The sequence below is a fragment of the Motacilla alba genome, chromosome 7 (genome assembly GCF_015832195.1).
Source record: "Motacilla alba alba isolate MOTALB_02 chromosome 7, Motacilla_alba_V1.0_pri, whole genome shotgun sequence".
NCBI classification, from domain to species: Eukaryota; Metazoa; Chordata; class Aves; order Passeriformes; family Motacillidae; genus Motacilla; species Motacilla alba.
The window spans coordinates 14,226,442-14,250,032 of NC_052022.1; the positions used below are offsets into that span (position 1 = coordinate 14,226,442).

At 38.2% G+C, this 23,591-nt stretch overlaps 2 protein-coding genes across 3 annotated transcripts; one reads left to right on the plus strand and one right to left on the minus strand.

The window, feature by feature from the left end:
- Window positions 1–19,594, minus strand: LOC119703552 (cytochrome P450 27C1). 2 transcript variants are annotated; one of them, XM_038143587.1, is made up of 9 exons: window positions 19,187–19,594; window positions 14,428–14,618; window positions 12,579–12,778; window positions 10,607–10,816; window positions 9,170–9,333; window positions 6,512–6,678; window positions 5,659–5,737; window positions 4,776–4,979; window positions 1–2,355 (listed from the first exon to the last, which is right to left on the minus strand). In XM_038143587.1, the coding sequence occupies exons 1-9, from the start codon at window positions 19,508–19,510 to the stop codon at window positions 2,239–2,241; spliced, it is 1,656 nt and encodes a 551-aa protein (XP_037999515.1). In that variant the 5' UTR covers window positions 19,511–19,594; the 3' UTR covers window positions 1–2,238. The 2 variants fall into 2 exon arrangements, with proteins under 2 accessions (XP_037999515.1, XP_037999516.1); XM_038143588.1 differs by having other exon boundaries at window positions 14,428–14,545; window positions 19,187–19,325.
- LOC119703554 (splicing factor 3B subunit 4-like) lies at window positions 16,120–18,775 on the plus strand. Its single transcript, XM_038143589.1, has 2 exons — window positions 16,120–18,066; window positions 18,167–18,775. Exons 1-2 carry the CDS (start codon window positions 18,014–18,016, stop codon window positions 18,585–18,587), a joined length of 474 nt encoding a protein of 157 aa, XP_037999517.1. The 5' UTR covers window positions 16,120–18,013; the 3' UTR covers window positions 18,588–18,775.
- Window positions 19,595–23,591: the final 3,997 nt, after the last annotated feature.

The following is a 23,591-nucleotide window of genomic DNA, read 5'->3' on the forward strand; positions in this document are numbered from 1 at the left end:
TATAAAAGACAACTTACATGGATAGGTGCTCTATTAGAACAAATACTGTCTGTTTTCATTAAAAGATTCAAATGCTGTGAAAAGCATTTTAGAATGTCTCTTCCATCTCCTGCACTGATATTTTACTTAGGGACTCATACCAAGCAGCAAATGTACTGCAACATAGCAGTGGCTGGTGTTTCTAATGATGCTGTGACAAAGCAAAAGGAAGGCACCATATGGCATCCAAATTTGGATTCAAGGCAGGAGTTCCTTGTCTCCAAGTCAAAAAAACCAGGCAGAATTATGGAGTCAAATACTCAGTCCAAAGACTTTTAAACAGATTTTGCAAAACATCTCTTTTGGGATGTAAGCTGGCTCTGGCAAATACAAATTTCTTAATTTGATTTAGGATGGAGACAATTGAAAATAACAATGGGAAAGAAAAAAAAACCAACCAAAACAAGAAAGATGGAATAATTAGAAGCCCTGGAAAAATCAGAAGGCAGGCTTGTTCAAGGAAAATACTCCCAACAGAATACCTGGTTTTCTTACAGTACACACATATGCTCAACACAAGAAAAACATTTTAAAGTCCTTATGTAAGCATTTAATCCTCTCGTAGATCAGATCAATTTTGTTTAGTGTTATTATTTTGTATAGCAGATCCATAAAAAGGAGATTTTGTTTTTCTTTTGTCTAAACCTTGAAAAGGCACCACAAAAAGGAATCGAAATACTTTAATAGTGCGACTGTAGTAGCTAGTTGGCAATGTGAAGTTTCATTTACACCATTAAAACTACAGATTTTTTAAATTTCTAACCTATCTTTGACTTCCAAAGGCTAGACAATCAAAGAAAAATTTTGTCATTTTAAAAAGCAAGTTACAAAACTATTGCTAAATTTATTTAGCTGAAATATTTATGATTGTCGGTATGTAAACTACCTCCCAAAAAACAGTCAGAGCCTGACATGTAAACAGTTAACCATATATAATTACATATGTATCATATTAGGATATGCAGGATTGAGCATTGTTCAGGGCATAATGAGGACACAGGGTACAGGGTTTCTCTCAAAAATGGGAATGTAAGGTTAGTGCAGTGATACTAAAGTTATCCAAAGTATCGTGCAAGGGAGAGTTTTCTGTTGGCTGTCATAGGAAAAGTAATAATAATTAAAAAAACCAACCAAACAAAACAACCCCAAAAGACCAAACCCAAACTTCCAAGTGTCCACTCTTTCTGTTAGGCACCAGATAGTAAACAAACTTATTGGAATACTTCAGTAGTCACATTTTCATCCAACAGAACTCTGTATTTGCCTATACGTTCAGCAAGTTAAAATGGGAAGATTCCAGTTCTTACTGTAGAAGAACAGTAAACCTTACTGTTTCCAGTTCTTACTGTTGAAGAACAGAATAAAGTCAAAAGTAGTATTTTAATTAAATGATAAAAATGTAACAACTACTTTCTTTTAATATTTACATTTGGGTTTGGCATATTAGCTAGAACAATGAAAGTGGCTTGTGCTTTGGTGATGAGAACAATGCCCAGCTTCAAACTCTCCAATGTGACATTTAAACTTTCATTTTTAAGACTTTTATTTTTTCAAAACTATATAAAAACATTTTATGGGGATTATGTTTAGATAAATTTGTATATGTTCTGTATTTCAAGTCTAAACAATTTGACATAAGTTGTATTTTTTCTATCCTTACTTTTCATATTACTGGAATTTTTTTTTAATACATGCAGAGTAAATGTTTTTACATATTAAAAAAATTATGTCATAATTTCATTGTAACGTGGAAACTTTTAAAAAACACTGGAGGACAAGAAACAGGAAAATATAAACTTATACATGCAGCTAATTTCCACATATTACATAATAATCCCCTTGCTCTCAGATGCACTCACCGAGTAGCAGCGTACAAAACCACTGAATGATTCTGACATGTCTGAATTTACTTCTGGTTGGCTTTTTTCAATGCATGTGCTGTTATTACAAGGAATTCTCTCAGATAAAAGGAGATTCCCAGTGCAAGAAGGAATCTTTTTGGTATTTATTTTCATATGTGTAATTAACTGTTACAGGAGAGGCAATTGCTCTTATGTACTGCTAGAACTAAGGCAGAACATAATACTTCATGATACTGTCAAATACCTACAAACCAGAGAACAGGCATATTTTAAATTTCCACAAAATGCAAACCTGTTTCCATGAAAATTGTATCAGTATTTCCAAAATGTCTGAGTTTCATTTCCTGTCAGAAAATCTGACATTGATGGAGTTGCCAGGAGTCAAAAGTCCATGAGTTTTGGCATGAACTGGTTCAGTTTTGGGAGAAATTTTGATTTCAAAATTCTGAAGTAGCTGTGAACATAAACAGGACAAGTATTAGAAAAACTGCAAAATTACCAATGAAGAGAAGCCTTTAAACAAGAGAACATAACAGACTGTCACAAGCAAAATTTGTGTTGCCAGTTTGGCAGAGTTTAAGTGCTGTGATTCCCATCCAGGAAAAAAGAAGAAGGTGTTACAAGGTGAAGATTATAATTCAAAATCTTCCTCCTCTGATGGAGGGAGGCCTAAGGAAGACCTTTCTGAAGAAATCCCACAGAACCAAATTAAACAGTCTGAACTATCAAAGAAACTAAGGTCTCTTCCAAACTTTGTGACGTTCCGCTCTATGTGTTTTTGATTTCACTTCCTTTAATATCAATCAATATATGAAATTATTAAGAAAGCTGTAGGAATCCCAATCCCATCAGACTCATTTTTCTGAATGAAGAATACTTCAGCTGTCTACTTTTACACTTTCAAGAGGGAAATACTGCAACATCCTCAACTTTTCCTCATAATAAATCTAAAACACTTTTTTCTATAAATTATTTTCTCTTATTCTTTCTCTAGTATGACTTATAACCAATGCATTATATTCCTATATATAGCTACGTTTCTTAGTGTCAGATGTTTGACAAAGCTTTTATTTAATTTTTCTCTTTTTAAAATTCCTCTTATTATTATCTTTGTCTTCCAAATTTCCTTGAATTTACCTATATTATCCTTAAAGTGCAGTGCATGGGGTTGGCTGTTTATTGTTGCTAAGTGAGGACTCATCAGTGTTTGGCAAGACTGAGTAATTTAGCTCCTGTTTCTGACATACAAAATGCTTGCTAATGCTGCTAATATTATCTAGAATCTGATTGCCTTGTCAGAATTGAATGATTTTTTACTATATCACTCCAATCTGTTTCCATGGTACTAATATTACTCAGACAGTTGTTCATAAATTTGTATATATGCATTTATTTCAAATAAAGGGCATTAAGTTGCAACTGTCACTAATGAATAACTTTGTGTTGCTTCTAAAACATTTCTCCTTTTTCTTCAAAATTCTATATTCACATCCCCTGGTTTTAAATTAATTCGCATCAGCTTGGTATCCCATGCAAACTGTAAAAGTATTCTCTAATCCATCACTTACACTGTTAATGAAAATAACAGCCTAAATCAAATGCAGGACAGACTTTTACAAAATTTTAATTAAATGCTTTCTCAGTTCAACAGCAATTATTCTATAGCTACTGCCTCCAGCTATTTCCTTTTTCCAACCAGCTGTGCATGCATTTTATGGGCACTTCCATCTGGAACAAATTTTATTAATTTAATTGAGAGCAAAAACATAGAGGACATGTGAAAATACTTCCTGAAGTCAGAGTACATGACTTACTTTATACCGCCACATGAGGTAAGTGATCAAGCCAAAGAAAGAAATCAGATTGGTCTGAAACAATTTCTCTTTGATCAGCTCCATGTGTTTCTAATTTTAACTCACTTAACTATCATCTCAGTGTTTGTAAATAGGTTATGTGCTGTTTTGTTCTAGTTTCTTTCCAGAAAACAAAGCAGGTTCTCCATTGCTTCCTTGAGCCACCTTTTAAAAAAGATAGAAGTGTGTTTGTTTTACCAAGCCCCCTGGGAGCTCTCACACCCTCAGCTCCAAAAGACAGGCACTAATTGTTCAGAGATTGCTCTCGAAGTTTACTGAAGGAAATTCAAAGGCAAATTCAATCAAGTTTTCCTTTGAATACATAAAATGGATCTAAATATTTTTATAGTTAAGTAACTATAAATAGTTGTCAAATCTTCACTATTTGACTGCACAATCTGTACTCATTATTTGAGCTATAGGCTGTCTTGTCAATGACAAAAAATGTAGCAGCTTTTGGGAACGTTGTCTTTATGATATGAACCAATCAAAAACAATATATCTCAATATGTACTATTTATATAACTATAAATTATGTATATATAAAATGATAATGAGTTAGAAGAACAAGAAGAGACAGAATAAGCCCAGAACACAGAAAAACGCTACTGTTTGTCATCACACTGTGATCAGTACAAGGATATAAAATCTATTTTACATCTTGGTAAGTTCTGAATTCCTCTAAATAAAACACAGAAACCGAGCAGGTAATCATTCTAATACACATTAAGAAAGATTTCTGATTTGCTTACAAAAGCCTTCTGTACCAAATCTATATATTTCCTTAACAAACTTACCTTTAGTTTTACATCACGTGTACCATACCATCTGCAATGTAGTTTAGGTACTATGCTACATTTCAAGCATGATTATTTTCAATTTTTAAGTCTTTGCAGCTTAAGTACACTAGACAACACTCCAAAACAAAGGTTTTGAGCACTGTAGGATACCCAGAAATGGCATACATAAAAAAATAATACCAATTCACTTTTTTCTTGTAATGCTGTCACATAGCTCTAACCTGAATCAGTGCAAGATGGATTTCCAGCTCTGCAATTCTTTTTCCTATACAACTTCTAATGCCATAACCAAAGGGGATGGAGCCAAAGTTGTCTACTCTGTCCAAATTATCTTTCCTCAGCCAGCGCTCAGGTCGGAACTCATTTGCCACTGAGAAATTTTCTTCACTGTATGAAGTAGCATAATGACAAAGTGCCAGCTGGGTCTGAGGAAATAAATGATATTTATATTTAGTTATCTCCAACGCACATAACAAAATTTAAAAGCATTTGCAATTATTGTAATTTCTGCAATAATAGGTGATAAAAATTAAGCAACTCTGAGTAATTCTGAAGACAAAAGAAAAAAAAAATCAAATCCCTTTCTCAATTGGTCAAAGGAAACAATCTTCTAATTGTTTTCAATGTTGCTGCATATATTAGAGAAGATGCAGTGGGGAAGGAGATGGGAGCAAGTCACAAGTATTGGGAATTGTTTCATGAAGTTGCTATGAGAAAAAGTGAGAAACTTTCCACAAAGGGAATTAACAGACAAAGAATTGGAAAACTGCAAGAATAATGAAATCCATGCTTTTTAAATTGAATTCTACCATACACTGATATGTTATTAATAGACTCCACCATCAAGAATATTAAGACGAAGTCATGATGATAAATTTCATTTTCAGATGAGGACCCAAATAAAAAAAATACCAAAACAACAGCAACAAGTCAATCATAAAATCTATTTGTGCCATATAAATGGGTATTACTGAAATACTTTCTTCTTAATAGTCTAGCGTGGTGAAATCTTTTAAAATCAATGAAGTGTATATATGCTGTAGCAGATCGTATTTCATTTGCAAAAATTAAACTGTTCTCTGCAGAGCACTTCAAAGAACCTACCCCTTTAGGTATCAAGTATCCTCCAATGATCAGGTCTTTTTGGGTCACTCTTCCATTTCCTGGCAATACTGGATATAACCTAGTGAGAAATATTTATCTGAAGTTCAACAGTAATAACTAACACATTTTTGAAAATGTTTAGATTCCAATTTGCATTCACAAATATGCAGGATGAATGCCATATTCATTCACACCAAAAATGTTTTTTCAGGAGTACAGAAGGACTTGGAGCTTCAAAGACCTTGAATCATCAGTAGCAATATAACCATCATCTGAGAAAAGTTATTTATTAGTAACTGAAGGTTGAGCTATTTGGTCTATGCATTTATTCAATTTACACATGTACAAGCATGAAGGCAGGTGGTCAAGCTGGAGACATTTTAGCACTACTGCTAAAGCTGAAAAAGCCTTACTGATGCCTTCTCTAAAACCCTCTTACTCCCCTCACCTCATGATGAACATTTAGTATAAACATATAAAAAAAAAGTATGTCACATGCCTTTAATTTAAATCAAAAAGCTTAAAATTATTGAAGTGGGACTGCAGAGCGCCAGTGTGAGGAGGAGGTTGTTACATTTTATCATACAGACTAAAGGGAAAAATCAAGCTTTCTATTCCCTACCTTAAGAGACATGGCCTACATCTGTGATACCACTTCTACCATACTGAGAAACATTAAACATTATATAATCTATCTTATTCATTGCTTGAGTATCCTTGGACACAATACTGCTGAAATAAATAAAAGTAGAAGCAGCAAATTGCAGTAGCAACAATAAACTACAAATGCTAAAATGGACTCAAAATTCATTAGAATAACATGGAATTAAATCTTTAGTTGTCTGCTACTTACCTCAAGGTTTCTTTAAGGACAGCTCTAATCAAAGGCAATTTTGGGACATCATGAGCCACTGGAACTTGATCTTTTCTCAGTTTATTGACTATTTCCTCATAAACACGTTGCTGCACCTCTGGGTGCTTTGCCAACAAGTATATGGCCCAGGACAAAGTGAAAGAGGTCTGAGGAAGAAACCACAATCATCAAGCCCAACAAGGTCACATTAATAATAATTTCAAGCCAAGAAAAACAATCAGCTTTCAACTATGTGTTTTATATGTTTAAAGTTATGAAACAGGCTGGCAATGATTCCCATCTGGATTCCTCCAATGGGAGCTTGCCAGACGTTGCCATCCCCTCCTTCATCCCTTTTCCATCTAAAAGTCCACCACATAGCAAAACAATCCCTGCTGATATTTTCCCAGTGAAATATAAAAAGCAACAGACAAACCAAATGCAAACCCAACTATGTGAGCAATATTGAAACATAAACACTCCAAAGAGCAATGGATTAAATTAGCTCTTAGTTTTTCAATATGCATTTCACCTTTTCTTCCAACAAAAACACTTCACAGGAAACATAAGATAAGAAAAATCTTCTCAGAACATTTCCAACCCCTTTAAAGCATATGGTGGTCCCCCATAGCATCCACACGACAGAATTGATATCATCACTGCTAAGATTATACTTTATCCCTTTGGTAAGCAATGCTCCACCACTATCATTTAAAAATATTTTGTGTGAAGAAGAAACAGAACACGAGGCTGGAAACGGTTCAACTTTGAGCACAAGAGGATTCGAAGAAACTCATCATCTAATCTTTTTTTCACCACAGCTGGGAAAAAATCAGCTTGTGGAAATGTCTTATTTTGGTCTTAAACTTAAGATCAATTCAGAATGCAAATTCATCATGATGGTGACCTTTTATGTCTTGTCTTCTTTACTTGATTTTCTTGCAGTATGGAATGGCTGTGCCTTCTACAATGCAACCCAGTTCTAGTCCACTCAGAGGAGCTGGCAATTGTGCAGAACTTCTCTGATTAGACAGTGTTCCTTCCCAGGTTCCCAGTTCCTTCATAACTTCTTAAAAATTAGGACTGTTCCAGGAACAGACAAAATGCTTTGTAGCCAACAACTGCCTCACAATTCTGTTGAAAGCTTGTATAATCCTCAAAAATCTCTTTCAGTTTCTATGATTAAATGAAATCTGAATTAACAGCAATAGGAAAAAAAATTCCTTCCATTTTTGTTTTGTACTTGAAAATGAGGAAGTCAGAAGTATAGTTCTCTCAGAAAAAGACTGTTGCCTGCTGAGAAAGTTGAGTCAAATGGAAAGGGAAATTCCTGTTGGCATGAACATTGTCCTTTTATTTTAATGAAAAATGTCACACACTAAAAATGGAAAATTAATGGTCTGAAAGATTAGAAAATGAATGGGATTAATAGCTGTGTTTTACTTAAGAACCAACATCAAAAAGCTCTGCAAATTCATAAGCCCTTGGGACATTTAACCAATGGAGAATTATTCAGCACGTAAAGAAGTTTTACATATGCTCCTTATTTTGGAATTCAAAAGCAATTGCTGCTGGTTTTTTTGTTTGCTTGTTTTCTTTAGAAACCTTGCAAACTTTCTTAAGCCAAAAAAAAATCTGAATTCAATTATCCAGAGAGTTTTTCTTTTCTTTAAGGCCATTTTACTTTTTTACTTATTTTAAATCTTTTTACTATAAGACTGTTTAAGTCCTACATGGCAATTCTTTATCAAATTAATATAATTTCTTTAAAAAATTTGTTCAGTAACAAAAAAGTGTTCACTGATATTCTAAGTAACTCTGTATACATTTTACATAAAATAACTCAGCTTTCTTTTTCCTTATTCTTCCAATGGTCATGCTGCAGTCGGTACTGAGCTACACTGATTTCATATGCTAGGAATGAGAGGGGAAGATACACACACAACATTAATGTTTCTTCAAATGTATGGCAAATCAGAAGAATAAAGAAAAAGAGACACTTGAAACACGTTCCTAGGTGTTAACATATTGGATACACCAGCCCCATTAATCCTGAGCCTTTACCACAGCTCTCTGCCTCAGCCTGACTCTGTTGCCAGCACAAGCAGGGGTAGAGTGAATTTATGCCTTATCCACATAATTGCTGGCCTAACATCCCCCCACTAATGGATTCCAGCAGAAAGCAGGTATCTGATCCATAATGTGTGTCCCAGTTGATTTAATTAGCCATACATGAAAATGCTTTACCAAACTCTACACATGAGTGTATTGATCAATTTTTTTCACCCTAACTTTCAGCTAACCTTTCTATTGAGCTCTACCTAGCAGAAACACCAACCTGATAAGCAAACTAGTAAAAGCAAATGTATGAAATGCAAGCTGAATGTAAAGACAATTGTTATTTTATCTGTTTAATAAGCTGTGGAACAGACTCCCAAGTGATGGGTTCCTGTAAACCACAGCTAGATCAGAACACTGATTTCATTGCAGTGGAGAGATTACACAGGACAGGAAGTATTTTGTATCACTTTAAAGGAATCATGGCTTAAATGTGTTACAATTACATCCTTATGAGCAATGTAACCCCCCTGAAGAGAGCAGCCAGTGATCCTGGTGTACAAAAACAACTATGCACAAGAAAAATGGTAACAAGCTTACTGTGTCCACTCCTGCCAGAAGCATTTCAGTCATGTTGGCATAGATCTCTTCCAAAGTAAGTTCCTTACTCACTAGGAGGTGTGTAAGTAGCCCACCATTCACTACTTCTCCCTGGTCCAGCTGAGACTGAATAGCCTTCAATTTGTTGTCAACATGGATTTGACCTTTGGGATTCAAAAACATTGTTAAGCCTCCATTTTTATTTTTCTGCTGCTTCCATTCAGTAATCGCATTTCTCACGCTACACTGCACATCCAGGATGTGGGAAAAAAAATTCTTTTTTCTTAAGGAAAAATCCTAGAGTGGTGGTGGAGGTCCTTGGGTACTCATGGCAAGGAAAGACTGAGCTGACAGGAACCTTGGTGGCTCACAGCATGAGAATGCTGAGCACAAAGGACACAAGAGACTTCAGTGCCCTTCCTTGAGGGAAGCTCAAGGCCAGGTTTTTACACCCACCTGGCTTGTCTCCTGGGGACTCTGCAAGAAGTGTGAACTCTGCAGAGCATGCTGCAGCTCAGCACACAGAGGCTGCTGCAAGATGCTAGCAGCAACCAGAAGGTCAAAGCCACAGAACTTAATTACTTTGAAGACAAGGATGAGGACCATCATGTGATAACAAAAATACAAAAACTTCAATGAATGACACGCTGAGCAATTTCACCCACAGCTCCATGTACACTCCAGTAACTGAAAACAGCATCTTTGGTCAAGCAAGGGATTTAAAAAGAGAAAATCTCCTCCAAAAGTTAATGGCTCACATAATGAGCTTACAAAAAATGAAAATGCTTGCAGCTTTTTAATATTTGAGAGAGAAAAACGGTTCAAGTTTTTTTTAACACTCAAGAACATTAAAAAAAATAAAATTTCAAAGACAACTCCTTCTTCCTACTTACATGAAAATTGATTCATAAAGTAGCCTGGAATGTTTTATTTACCAAAAAAATCCATATTGTAGTACATCAGGGTACTTTGCTGTCAACTTATACACTTGTATATATATAAATAAACTTTACAAAGTGTTTAATTAATTACCAGAGTCTAGTTTATTAACCTTCTAGTCAGTTTTAGTGGTGATTATGTCAGGGTGCTTAATTAAAATTTTGCTGAATTCAACAAAATTGCCCTCATTAAAATTGAAGTGGCTTAAGATAAAATCTTGGCGAAGGATTTGGACCTGGAATGACAAGTGGGTGCTGAAACAGATGAAGATAAATAAAGAGCAGTATAAAATAGGGGAGTTTTGAAATGTACTGGTAAAGTTTGTTTTCAGTAGAATATTTTTTAAAACAGTTCCCCTGGCCAGTCTGCATTTAATATGAAACTTACTTCTGCCACAATGTCTTCTTATAATTTTAGAAGAGAAATGCAGCTTGTCCCGTTCAAACACACACAGAAACTGCAGAAATACAGCTGAACTTTTCTACTACTAAATCTTACTAAATTTGAAGAGTCCATCCCAGGATCTGCAGAACTCTCTCCAGGGTTTTGGAATAAGTGGACGAAGCCATTTGGGAATAGCACCTGCATACATAGTGGTCTTAAACATGCTAAACATCAATTCCAGAGCCTCAATATATTCAACAGTCTGCTGTGGGATGTTGTTTTCCAGGCAGCCCAGCCGGCATTCGTACAGAATAGTCGCCACACCTGCACATAGGAAAATGAAAGAAGCGTCTCTACACATGCATGAATACATATTTATAATTTAAGGAATTAACTAGCATTAAATGGAACTACTTTACAAGAAATTATTATTATTATTATTATTATTATTATTATTATTACTACTACTACTTCAGTTGTTAAACAGATAAATCAGAAATTCAAACCACAGTAAAATAGCCCAGCTAAACATTGCAGCAGGAGAGTAGTTGCTATGTCAATAATGCTCAGCATGAGAAGACAGCCAGGAATTCCACCAGAAGCAGAGTAGCCTCCAGCCTGTTTGCCGTGTTTTGCACTGCACTGTGAATCCTGAGCCTGCCCTGTTGGCCTCTGAACACTCAGGGACACACGAGTCCAAAGACATTTCTGATAGCTGCTGACAACGGAGGAGCTTCTATCACTAGCTGTGTCTGTCATTAGCTGATGGCAAATGAATACTGAGTCTGTGTAAATGGATAAAAAGCTTGCACTCCAGACAGTGCTTTTACTGCACACACCATTCTCCACCCAGCCCTAAAAAACAGCAAGTGTGATACCATTGCAAGTGACAGTGATGACTGTCTCTTGTTTGACTTGCTGTAATTTTCATAGATCTTTTCTGCAGTTCTGCAGGCACCCCCACTAGACATTATCTTTACTGATGAAAATACTTTTAAAATTTGGTTATTTTCAACTCACTCTTCCTTTCCTATTTTTCCTCCCTGGGAAGATATTTTTCTGCATCTTTTCTTATTTTTGTGCCTCTTTCAGAAACTGCTAGTTCTTATACATCCTCTCACTGCTTACATGGTCCCTTCAAAGAAATCTTATGTATTGGTTCTCTGAACAGTTACAGTGTAGGTTAAATAAACAGCAAGTCACATAGAAAATAAGTGTGTGCCAGGCACAAGTTATAAATTAAAAACTAAAAGAATGTGAAGAATTTCAACTAACCCATCAGTTACAGTGAATCTGTAAGCTCACAGTTTGAAATTCCATAAACTGGTAGTTAAATGCTGGTTTTAGACACTATTAATGTGAAACAGACCAAGCAGGCAGCCAGCAATTTGACACAAAGTGAGCAATCTGGATATTCTTCAAATCCCAAATTACTCAGCTGCCTGTCAGCAAAGACTACCAATGTTTTTAAAAGGCATTACATATAACAAGATGGGGTTGCATGCAGTCAGTTAAAGAAATACAAGAAATATGTATCACCACGAGATTTCTGTAAGAACACAGGAAATGCCATACAGGCTCAGGCCAGGGTTTCATTCAGCATTCCCTCATTAATGGTAGCCAGTGGCAGATGATCTTAAGGCAAACATAACAATCCCATACTTGGCATCTGTAGGCAAGGAAAAGCAGCATTTTTTCCCACATTAAGCTATGAACTGAATTTAGATACATCACATGGGGATTCCTCATTGGAATTTGGCTGGTATATTGCGAAATTTACAGGTCTTAAAAGTCACCCGTTAGAAAGTCAGCACCCTCACTCTTGAGAAACTAATACAGAAATACAGAGTACTGAGGCTGTTCAAGACCTTGATTGAACATTTGACCAATACACCAGCATTTCCATGGGAATTGCTCCTTAATTCAAGGACTCTACAAATGAATTGTACTGATACCCACTGCACTAACTAGGAAGACACACAAATGCAGTATATCAAACTTCCTTTTTCAGTCATTTGACAGAAATTCCTAACCACGACCACACTGCTTTACATCCATTTTCTCTAGAGATCCAGCCTGGGCTTACCTTCCATTGAATACTTGAAGAAAAGGTTGTTAACATTGGTCACTGTTTCCCCATCCTCCTCTTGACTTCTGAGGGTGTGGATTCTTTTAATTAAGTCTGTGATAACTTCATTGACTCCTTCAGAGTAAACAGCCACATCTTTGGGTTTCAGAATTTTTTGCCTCAGTACACTTCTCATTTTTAGCCACTGCTCCCCCTCCCTAGAAGAAATTATTAATAATGTCAATACATGGTTTACTTTAAAAATCATCAGCTGGGTAAGAGCTCTGCAACCAAACTGTTTGCAATTTTTCATGTCAAATGAAAGCAAATAGTAAAATGAAAATTATGGTAATGTATATTTGTATTGTGCTCCTACAATTTTATTCTATATTTATTGCATGTCCTCATTAAATTTCAGTGTTACAACCTGTATCTTAAGGTGAAAGTCAATCTCTGGGTTAAGTGACAGAACTTGCCCACTCAGTGATCTGAATTTGATGAGTGTTCCTATGTTAGTCTGTTAGTAGTAGCTAATGCAAGAAATTAGTAAAATATTCTATTAAAATTACTTTAAATAAACATTTGAAAGGATAGTCTGCAAAACTGTTTTTACAGAGAACCAGTACCTAATTACCAAATAAAGGTCTTGCATTCACATCTGACAAATCCACAACTTGAGCTGGTACCATAAATTCTGTTACTGATAGATCACTTTCAGCTATCCCAGTTCTAAACCTACAAAGTAATAAGAGAGCAGAGCTACCTAGAGAGAAACAACTTACAGCTACACATTCTGCTTTAGCTGAGCTATGCATGGAAACCTTGATGCTGAAGACTAAAAATCTGAATTGTAGTATCGACATGCTCTGTATGAGCAGAGTATTTGGGAACAGTGGTTCCAGGGATACCTTTCAGATCCTTATGAAAATAGGCAATTATCTTTTACGTGTTTATATTAAATTGTTTTATTTCCCATAACTTTTTTTTTTTTTTTTACCTGGAGCAATGCCATTGCAAGGCACAGAAACTTATCAGCCAGCAGAAGAATTTGATCTCTTTAACAGATACTTCCTGAGTCTCCTGATTTAAGATCTCTTTTCACTAAGTATCAAGGAACTGTTAGTTGGAGTCTCAACTGCAGCTTAAGATTTGAGTCTGCAGTGCAATACACAGAGCATTTTGCTACCATGAAAAAACAGACTGTCCATGACTCAGGAAATTAATTTCCCTCTAAATAAACATCCTATGTCAGTGGGGACTGTGAGTAGTTCCCAGTGGCAATTAACCACACCCACACGCACTGCCAGGTTATGCAAGCTGTACAGACAGACAGCTCCTCTGGAATCAGCCAGATTCAAAAATATCTGTCTGGGGATGCACTACAGTGTGAATTTACCATTCTTTACATTCGGTCTACTGAGGGGGCACTTCAGTGAACAATAAAGCTAAAACCAATCTGAGCCAACAATTCCACACAGCACGCTGCCTGCTGGATAGAACAGTCTAGAACTGATGCAATAAACTCACATTCATGCAGTGCAGTGCCAAAGCTAGTAAGCTCTATTCTGTAAAACTGCTTGCAGGTAAGTGAGTCAGCTCAAACTGTTGATACACACTCCCAAAGAATGTCTTCATGCAAAGTAGCTCACTCCACACAATCAACTACACATCATTGCCATCCCTTTGAAACTTAACAGCAGAACAAATACACAGCATTCACCACAAATACCTACTCCCTTCTCCCCACTAGACCCACAAATTTTCCCACACAGAAAAGCCTGATTTCCCAGATGACCTGTACAGTCCTTCAGAAAATTACTAAACTTGCACAAGAGAACAGGGAAAGTGAAGGGCTGACCAGACTTACGCAGAAATGAGCCCCGTGGCTCTCCCTCGTAAATCTCTGTACTCCTGCCAGGATTCCATGTTGGCTCTTTGTGGTGCTCTGCCTTCTGCTCGGAGCACTTGAGCAACCATGTCTCGATCTGCAATGGATACAACAAACTGGGGACCAAAGTGAGACTTGAAGATCTTTCCATATTCCTGAGTGTGTTTTTGCTACAGCATCACCAACAAAGAGAAACAGAAGTCAAGTATTACTAAGGAAAACTATGACAAAAGGAAACTGACAATTTGTCATACACAAACTCTCACATCTAGAATTTGATCCCCAGCCTTCCAGTCAAGGAACAGTTTGAAATGTCAGGAGAAGCATGTAAGCATTACTGTGAAATATTCACAAGGAAAACAGAGAGGTCACACAGTTCAGGACCCTGACTGGAAAGACCCAAAGCTCGAAGGCACAGAGTGTGAGTGAAACCAAACACTGAGAAGATGAAAGGACCTCAAAACACATCCCTGCAGATCAAACAGGTTAGAAAGAATGTCTGCAAAAATGAGAAGCATGGAAGCATATAGGGTTAAATTACCAGTATAATACAAAGATATATTTTGTGAATAACTACTTACTCTACCATTTAATTGCTTATAAAGAAGCTATGTATAAATTTCTCACACCTAACCAAGAATAATGACAGCACAACAGCCTAGTGAAAAACTGCATTTTGGAACAGATTGGTCAGCAGTGAACTTGAGAGAGACATATACTAATTCTGCAAAAGAAAGGAAAAGGTGGGATCTTATTCTTGCAGTGGGGTTTATTACATGGTTGATCCACAAATCATGTGATTCAGGCTGGAGGCAAATAAGAGGATTAGAAATTAATAAAGAGGGTTGGAAAAGATTAAGCTGTATATATATATATTAAAACAAACAAACAAAACCAACCCAAAAAGTTTTCCAGTAAGGTTGCACTACCACTGTCCCATGAAATCTTACTGATTATTTCAAATAAATTTCATTCTGACATGGTTATGAATTGAAATTCTCAACTCTTACAAATTCAATTGGAGTTGAGGTACATCCTCATTTCAGAGGGGGGAAGAAACTCCCCCAAAACTGCAAAACTGCAAAGCAGTTATTAAAAAGATAGTATTGAGACTTTGAAAATCAATTTTAAAGCCTTTATTTCTGGATAAAGTATTAAGACAAGTTAAACTGACCAAAGTTTAACTTTGACATATTACCTACATTCTAATCCAAAGACATCTGCACACAGTTATGCTGATTATACACCAAAGATGGTTGACATCAACTGCACTTGTGAAAATCTAGTATTGACCCAAGACTAATTTAGGTGAAATATATTTTATTCATTCTTAGTTACAGAGATGAATTGTTTAATTGCCAACAATAAGTTAAAGACAAATGAATCACTCTTCAGAATATGATACCAAGTACACTTAAAAAAATGTAATTCTTTCTGTCTAGTTTCCAAATAAAACACAAGTTGTGCAATTGTGGTCTCTGCCAGTCACCTCTTAACTACTTTTGGAACACAATGGCCAACTTCAGTCAAAGTTCTAAAGATCTCCCACAACAATATTCTTACCATTTTCAAAAATCAGCATCTGGATTCATATGAGACACATGTATTAGTCATCCTGATGAGGGAAATGCTACAGCAGGAACTCAGTTGTCATTTCTGCGTGGTCTGCTCCTAACCAACACCACAGAGCAATGTATGAACAAGCTCTCCCAAAACCCAAAGCATCTCTTGCCTTAGAAATACTTTAGGGATACTGAACCTGGAGGTAATAACTTAGGGAGTATGTATCTTGAAAGGAAAGAATGAGTTGGGACAGGAGTGTGGCAAGGAAAAACCAGTGGAGTGAGGGGACTGCGGGCCACCAGTCAAAGAAAAACAGGTTCAACAAATTTTGGTATTTAGGGAGAAGTTTATTTTTTCAATGATAGTGAGGATTACATGGAGAACAAACTTCAACAGAAAAGTGACAAGCTATCCAATCAAATAAATTAAATACTAGTTCTAAACCAGAAATGGACAGGGACAAAGTATTTGGACATACCTTTCTTTCAATAGACTGAACACCATTCTATCAACTTCATGTATTAAAAAAATGCTCAGGATTTCTATTTCCATATTTTCTATCACAACATGGGTTTTTCTTTCTCTTGTTCAAACCTTGAAAAATTTCCACTCAAGTGCCTCACATACCACTCTCACACCAGTTGTTCTTTCACACACCATAAATTCAAACTGCCAACATCCAAATCCCTCTCTCCTCACCTTTCTTTTCTTTATCCTTGCGTAGCACTGATGAGACAAAAGAGATCCAACTCCATCAAATTAAAAATACTTTTCCTTTGTCACAATTGCTGTAGGCATTACTACTTTGGCCAGGACTGACTGGAATCATGTTACTGAGAACAGAACCTCCTTTGTGAAAAGGCTCTTGGCTTCCCCACCCCTTCTGCATATAGCGCACAAATATTTGTGTGCACCAAAGGACATGGTTTAAGGAGCTGTGCTGGTTACCAGAGGGTTTGGGATTAATTAATTCCTGACGCTCACTGTATTGTTAAATTTAACAGACTGTTAAATTTAATGCCTACTTGCATTCTACGTGTAGGCAAACAGGGCATCCTGTGACTCTTGAGACTCTAGATGGAATAAAAACTAGTATTGTATTGCAACTTCTTCTTATCCTTCCTCACATTTTCTTTCTAGGAATAGTATTCACTAAAGAAGAAAATACCCATATCAGCTAGTTGTAGCAAAAAGGAGATACTATTTAGGATATCTTATATTCTTTTTAATATTTTGAATAATTTTCACTGTTTTGACAGTGAAAGAACTTGAAACCAATGGTAGCATCTTTTTTAGTGTTATGAAACTATGATGAGTACCTCTCAAATTCTGTACACCACCACAGAGTTAGAGGGGAAAAAAGAAACAGAATGAAACAAAGAGCTTTAGTTGTCTTCAACTTTCATGTGCACGTCTTAGTTAGTAAGCAATCAAGCTGAGCAATTCATCATTAGCAATCTAGTTTGGCTGCCATGGAATACAGCATACATACTAACATTTCTTCTTAAAAATCTAAATGGTAAATATAAGAAAGCTAGACAAAACTAAGCAACTTTTGTGATTCTTTTTTTTTTTTTTTCTCCTGCCTCTTCCTGGTGTTTTAAGCCCTTTGTAAATCTTAACTTTTAAGTTTTGATTCTCAAACCATTTAAAGTTTGGTTTTCTTTACTTTCCCTTTTCTATTTTTATTTCCCTTTCTCTCTCTTCTTTCTTCCTGAAATTTCAGTAATTTTCAGGCAACAAACCTCTTCAGGGTGAATGTGAATTTCTTCCTAGAGATTTGGGAAAGGTCACTAAGAAAAGCAAAATAATAAATGCCCCATTGAGGTATTCCCAGCGAGACATGTACTGCTGGTGGAAAGCTTATGGATCCACAGCTGAAAAAGTGTGAAACACGCAGCTTTACTCCCTTATACACAAAGCGCTTCCTTTAGAATCGATTGGACTACACGGGGAAAGGGCCCCGGGAGATGCACTGTGACTTTTCAGGAATGAAACCCACATGTTTGGCCAAGCAACCAAAAGAATTCATCTCTGGATAGCGACAGCCTTACGGTAAGAGCGCTTGCCCATGCCAGCATCCCCGAGGCGCTGCACACAGATCCTCGTTCCCGCGGCTCCCGCAGGGATAACGCGCCTCACCCACCCTCACCAGGTGCGCCCGAGGGAGGGGACGCGCCGCGGCCCGCGGGGCCCGGACCAGAGGACGCTGCTCCAGCCCCACCCGGCCTCTGGATCCCTTGGCCGCCTCCCCCCGCTCCGGCACCGCCACACGCCAGGTGACAGGAGCCGCTCTCGGCCCGCCCTCCCTCCTTTCCTTCCCTCCCCTCACGCCGCCATTCGGCCCCTCTTCCCGCCACCCGCTCCCCTCCCCCGCGCCAATGTGGAGGCCGGGGAGGGGGCGGCAGGGCCGGCCGCGCCAGCCGCCACCACTCGCGGGCCTGGCCCTCGCCCCCCCGGCGAGGTTCGAACCGCCCGCCTCCCGCCCAAGGGACGGGGGCGGCCGCCGGGGGCCGGCCAGCGCTGACGGCAGCGGAGCCAGGCGCATCTACCGCTCCCTCAGGGCACCGAGATAGGCAGAGTGTATTTATGTAAGGGGAGGCCGGGGTAGGAGAGACAAAATGGTCTCTGAGCACGGCGGAGCAGCGCCGGGGCGGCCTGAGGGAAGGGCAGCGGCCGCCGCAGGGCTGGGGCGGCCCCGGGTCCCGGCACAGCCTCACAGCGCGGTGGGTGCTGCGGTCCAAGAGTCCGGGGAAGCCCACGTTTCCCAGCCCTGCCCGCCAAAAATAAGCCCTCTGCAAGTTTGTGAAACAGCCCAGTTAAAAAAAAAAAAAAAGGGTTGGGTTTTTTTTTTTTCCTTCTTTCAGCTTGAGGCACCTCCCCAGCGGTTCAAACCGCGCACAAAGATGCGCGGGGAGCGCTCGGGGGCGCCGGGACACGGGGAACCGGGATCGTGGGATCCCCCGCGACACAAAACTGCCGGAGCCTCCGGTGCTGCGGGAACTGCAGTGGGGATCCCCTGAAACCCGGCTCTCCCCTGCGGCAAGGCGGCGCGGCGATGCCCAGCCGCGGTGCTGCTCGCCCGGCGATTCACCGGCGCTTTACCAGGGGAGGAAAGGAAAGGTTTAAGTAACCCTGGCGTGATTAAAGCGTTGAGTACCCGAGGGAGCTGTACCTGGATTTCATGAATGCGGCCGAAGCCGTCCTTCCAGAAGAACTCGTAGAGGTTGTAGAGGGTGTTGGGTCCGGGCATTTCGTGCAGGCTCTTCACCCTGCCCAGGCGGCGCGGGGGGGGCTCCAGCAGCTCCGCTCCGCGCCCCTCGCCTTTGTTCCCCGCCGCTGCCCGCGGGCTGCTCCGCACCGCCAGGGACTGGCTGCTGCACAGCCGCGGCTGCCCGGGAAACCTGCTGCTGGCTAAAAGCGCCTGGTAAAAGTAAGTCCGCTCACATTCAAGTGTCTGCTTGCATTTCATCGTCAAAACTCTGGTGAGGAGAGACATGTCTTTTAATTTCAGAAGGGTCCACTTTGCTCCTGCAGCTGCTTTTTATTTGGTTGCTCTTTCTTCAGTGCCTGCTTTAACTTGTACAAGCAGCACTTCTCCAAACTCTTACTGCATGAGCATCAGTTTACACAGACCATTATTTAACGCTCCCTCCCCTAGGGCTGGAAAAGGGGGGTGGGTCTGGGATGAGACTTGAATAGAACGAACCTATTATTTTGTATAATTCAAATCAGATAAATTTACCCATTATACATGCAGCCAAAGTCCAGTTTTTGCCTCTTGCACCAATTAGTTTGGTGAAAAGCTCACCCCATCTTTCTCCTATTTTTTAAAAAAAACAGGATTAGGCCCTTTTTTTTTCTTTTTGGTGGCATTAATTCATTCCCCTGTGTTAGAAAATAGGGTATTTTCTGCAAGATGTTCTCTTAGAACCATTCATTGTCCTACAATGTGTATTCAAAACATTTGTGCATCCTCATGTAAGTAGCACTGGTCTTACACAATAACCTTACACAAAAAATTCCTGCGAATTACAATATTCAGAGATGTTATTTGTATTGCAGAATGATTTATCTTTTGGACAGGATATACTGCATAAGCAGCTTGTGTCAACTTCTGTAGAAATCTGCACAGTTTAAAAAGTATTTGTGTTATTTTCATATATATTTCTGTATAATTCCAAAGGTGTTAGTGATTATCTGTAAAATGTTGATTAGTTTATGTGGAAGAGACTATCTTGGTTTTTAAGTAAGTCAGACAGATAAAATTTGAGGACAGAGGAAAGTCTCAAGGCAAATCCACATTTCTAGAACAAAATTATGAATAAACTGCTGGAGAAGTAAATCTAGTAAGAGTCAAAATTATTCACTTTTGTTTTCCTTATTTATCTTTACTTAGATTTTTGAGGCTGTATTCTGATTAAGCTCTGTGTGCATGCTTACTTTGGGCACTGATAACTCCACTGAAACAAATAACTCTGAAGTTAGGGCACATCAATCTTTATGGATACAGCAGTAAATATTACAGGAATAAAATCTGTTAAAGTACATGCTGGTTTAAGCTAAAATCATGTCTTTGAAATGGACTTCATCATACTTGAAAGGGTCCAGAGAAGAGCAACAGGAAAAAGTAATGAGGTTTTTGAAAACTACGTAAGAAGGTTGAGAGACTTATTTCATCTGGGAAATGACTGCCACAACCATGACAACAGCCTACAGATGTACATCTTTTGTTAAAAAAGGTGCATGTCAGAGAGAGAAGAAAGAAAATTATGGGCTTAGTTTGCAGCCACAGATTTCTTGATTACCTTTCCAGGTAGCTTTGGTACCTCACATTTCAGACAGCCAAGGCATCACAGGACATTACATACTTATTATCACTGAGCTTTTCCAGAACAGGTTTGAGAACATCATCAGGGAACCTCTGAAGTTCTCCTTCCTACATTTCTATGTGGTGTAGCTACATTATTTCTTTGATATATATCTAAAGATGCTTGGAGAGAGACAGTTACAGAGATTTTTAAATTATATTAACATTATAATATGTGCACCCTTCCTAGAAACTCCTGCTCACAGCTATCAGTATGGTTGATTTTTTTATTTAGTTTGAATTCATACATGGTTAAGGTAAAGCATCTGCTGCTATTAATATGCTAGTGAGACAAACTTAGATACATTATGCTGTAAAATTTACAGTTTTGCAACTGGTAGTAGCTTTCTCTGAGTGTACCTTTTTCCAGTTTCCATATGGAATTCTCCATTATTTTCCCGTTACCCTTTTTCCATGAAAATCATTGTAGGAAATATTGTTTCTAGCCACTTGAAAAAGCTTCAGAAGCTTTATCCTTTAAGTACTTCACCAGAACAGTACCTGCTTCCCTTCTGAGGAATTTCTGGAGGTGGCAGAAGTCACAGCATAGGAACTAAGAGTTGTATAACCCCACCTGCACTCAGTCTCTTCTCAGTTTACTTCTTGTTAGATTTCTGTTTGTTTGCAATAAAATGGTCTCAAAGACAGACCCCATTTTAAAAAAACAACATGTAAACATTCAGAGAATCGGGAAATTCAGTGAAACAGAGAGCTCACCTGGTGCAGCCCATAAAAAAGGTGCAGAACTTCAGATCTCATTACTGGTGAACCTCAGCAAATTTTTAATGCCAGTCAAACATTCTGTGATTACCGGCTATCAAGTGTATATGTGCAGCTTATACAATTGAAGTAGAGCCAAACTCATGAAAAGATTCCTGCAATCCATTGTGCTACAGCTCCTGAGGAATTGGATGGATTCTCTGCTGTCTGTGTAGACTGTTGTTTGGTTTTAATATGACACTCAGCAGCGTGAGGTCTGAAACTCTATTTCATTAGTCATGTACAGATGTTTATTACTGTAAAAAAAAATCACCAAATATTACAGAAAACCTAAAAGAAAAGTCCCAAATCCCCACCAAAAAAACAACCCCAACATATAAAATTAATTCTGAATAGGATTTTATTCTTGGTGTATTTTAAAGAAAGAGTGGAATGTGCCTTTTGAGAAGAGTCCTGACCCAGGAGTGTCTGTGAGACACCTCCATTACTGCTTACAATCTTATAATTTTATTACAAGGAGACATCAGTGTTTGATAAGCAAAGCCAAAACCACACCATCCTGAAGAATTTCCAGAGTACATTATAGGCAATAGCAGAGCGTAACAAAGAAATAAATTAAGAAAGCACAAAGTGGCAATGCACTAATGATGAAAATTGCCAAATTTCTTTGATTTAAAAAAAATTCTTCGAAGGATTTAAAGGGGTGTGTAAAGGTGCCATTATTCAAATCTATATAGAGCACCTTTCTTGCACAAAAGGAGATGAATAGATTGACATCCACAGAAACTACTTTTTTGTAGTGCAGGTGGTGCCCAGAGGTAGATCTGATGACCAGTGGGCCAAAAATATTTATAAGTAATAGATATTTCTAGGCAGTTTGCCAGAGGGAGTAGAAATTCAGAGCCACTAACAGATGCAGCTCTGGTGCACCATTAAAGCATTGCTCTACAATAATCATCAGTAATACCATAGCAACCCATCAGTGCAGATACAAGTTTCTTTTTCTATGTAAATTGTACAAAAAGAATACTCCTGACAACAAAAGGCAAATTGTAAGGTGGTTCAATAGCTGAATACAGGAAGGGAATGTTTATGAATGTGAGTGAATACATGTGGGCTACCACAACATGGAATGTGTAATTAAAGCATTCACTTCTCTTTGCTGTGCCAGATCATAATTGTGTGGTTCTGTTTGACTTTCAAATTAAGAGTTTTAGTGTACATATGTGCCACTAATGTTCCTGCTTTACTGACACACTGCGCATCCTTACTACTGCAGAATCTGAGCTGGAGGTCAAACTTGCAAACTGCAGAATGTTCAGTAGTCAACATTAAGAGGAAGCACCAAAATTTACACGACAAGAGACAAATGAAACTGAAATAAATTTCCTAGAATAGACTTCAAAAAGAGAAAGGAAGAGCAATGGAAAGGAGGCAACAAACATTTGAAAGAGCAGCAAAGGGTGAAAGGGTTAGAGGGCAACCTAAAGTGGTGGAGGGGCTGGCATTGTCTGGTCCCATTTTCCTCCCAAATATGAACACAGATTTGTTTCAGGTAACAGAAGTCCAGCAGTAGTGCTGCAGAATTCCCAGGAACAATGGTGAGTATAGTAGCCTATAATAAATAAATAAATAAATAACCCTCCTTCCAATTCCACATAAAGCCACTAAACCATAAGGAGGGGAGGAGTTACGCCATCAGCACAAACCAACCAAAACACATTTATGTGATTTAAAAGATAAATATTTTCTCCTACTTGTACAACCTGTCAGTATATATATTTATCAGACATCTTAACACTGACTCAGAAACAAACTCAGAGTTCTTTAAATTTAAACAATGACGTTTGTCCTAGCCTGTTGGTCCTTGGAATCTGAAAATATGTTTTATGTAACAAGTCAGTTGGGACTTTTGTTATTTCAAACAAGTTGGAGCACATGCCTCTTCACAGCAGACACACTTCAGTTTTAGTTAACTTTTGCTGTGTAA

Coding starts and splice junctions, on each gene's coding strand:
- LOC119703554 (XM_038143589.1), top strand. CDS start 18,014: ATGTTTGGCCAAGCAACCAAAAGAATTCATCTCTGGATAGCGACAGCC. Junction 18,067..18,166: donor TGGATAGCGACAGCCTTACG/GTAAGAGCGCTT, acceptor CACCCTCACCAG/GTGCGCCCGAGGGAGGGGAC.
- LOC119703552 (XM_038143587.1), bottom strand. CDS start 19,510: ATGTCTCTCCTCACCAGAGTTTTGACGATGAAATGCAAGCAGACACTT. Junction 10,817..12,578: donor CTTCAAGTATTCAATGGAAG/GTAAGCCCAGGC, acceptor TCCTATGTGCAG/GTGTGGCGACTATTCTGTAC. Junction 9,334..10,606: donor GGATGGACTCTTCAAATTTA/GTAAGATTTAGT, acceptor TGAATCCCAAAG/GTCAAATCCATGTTGACAAC.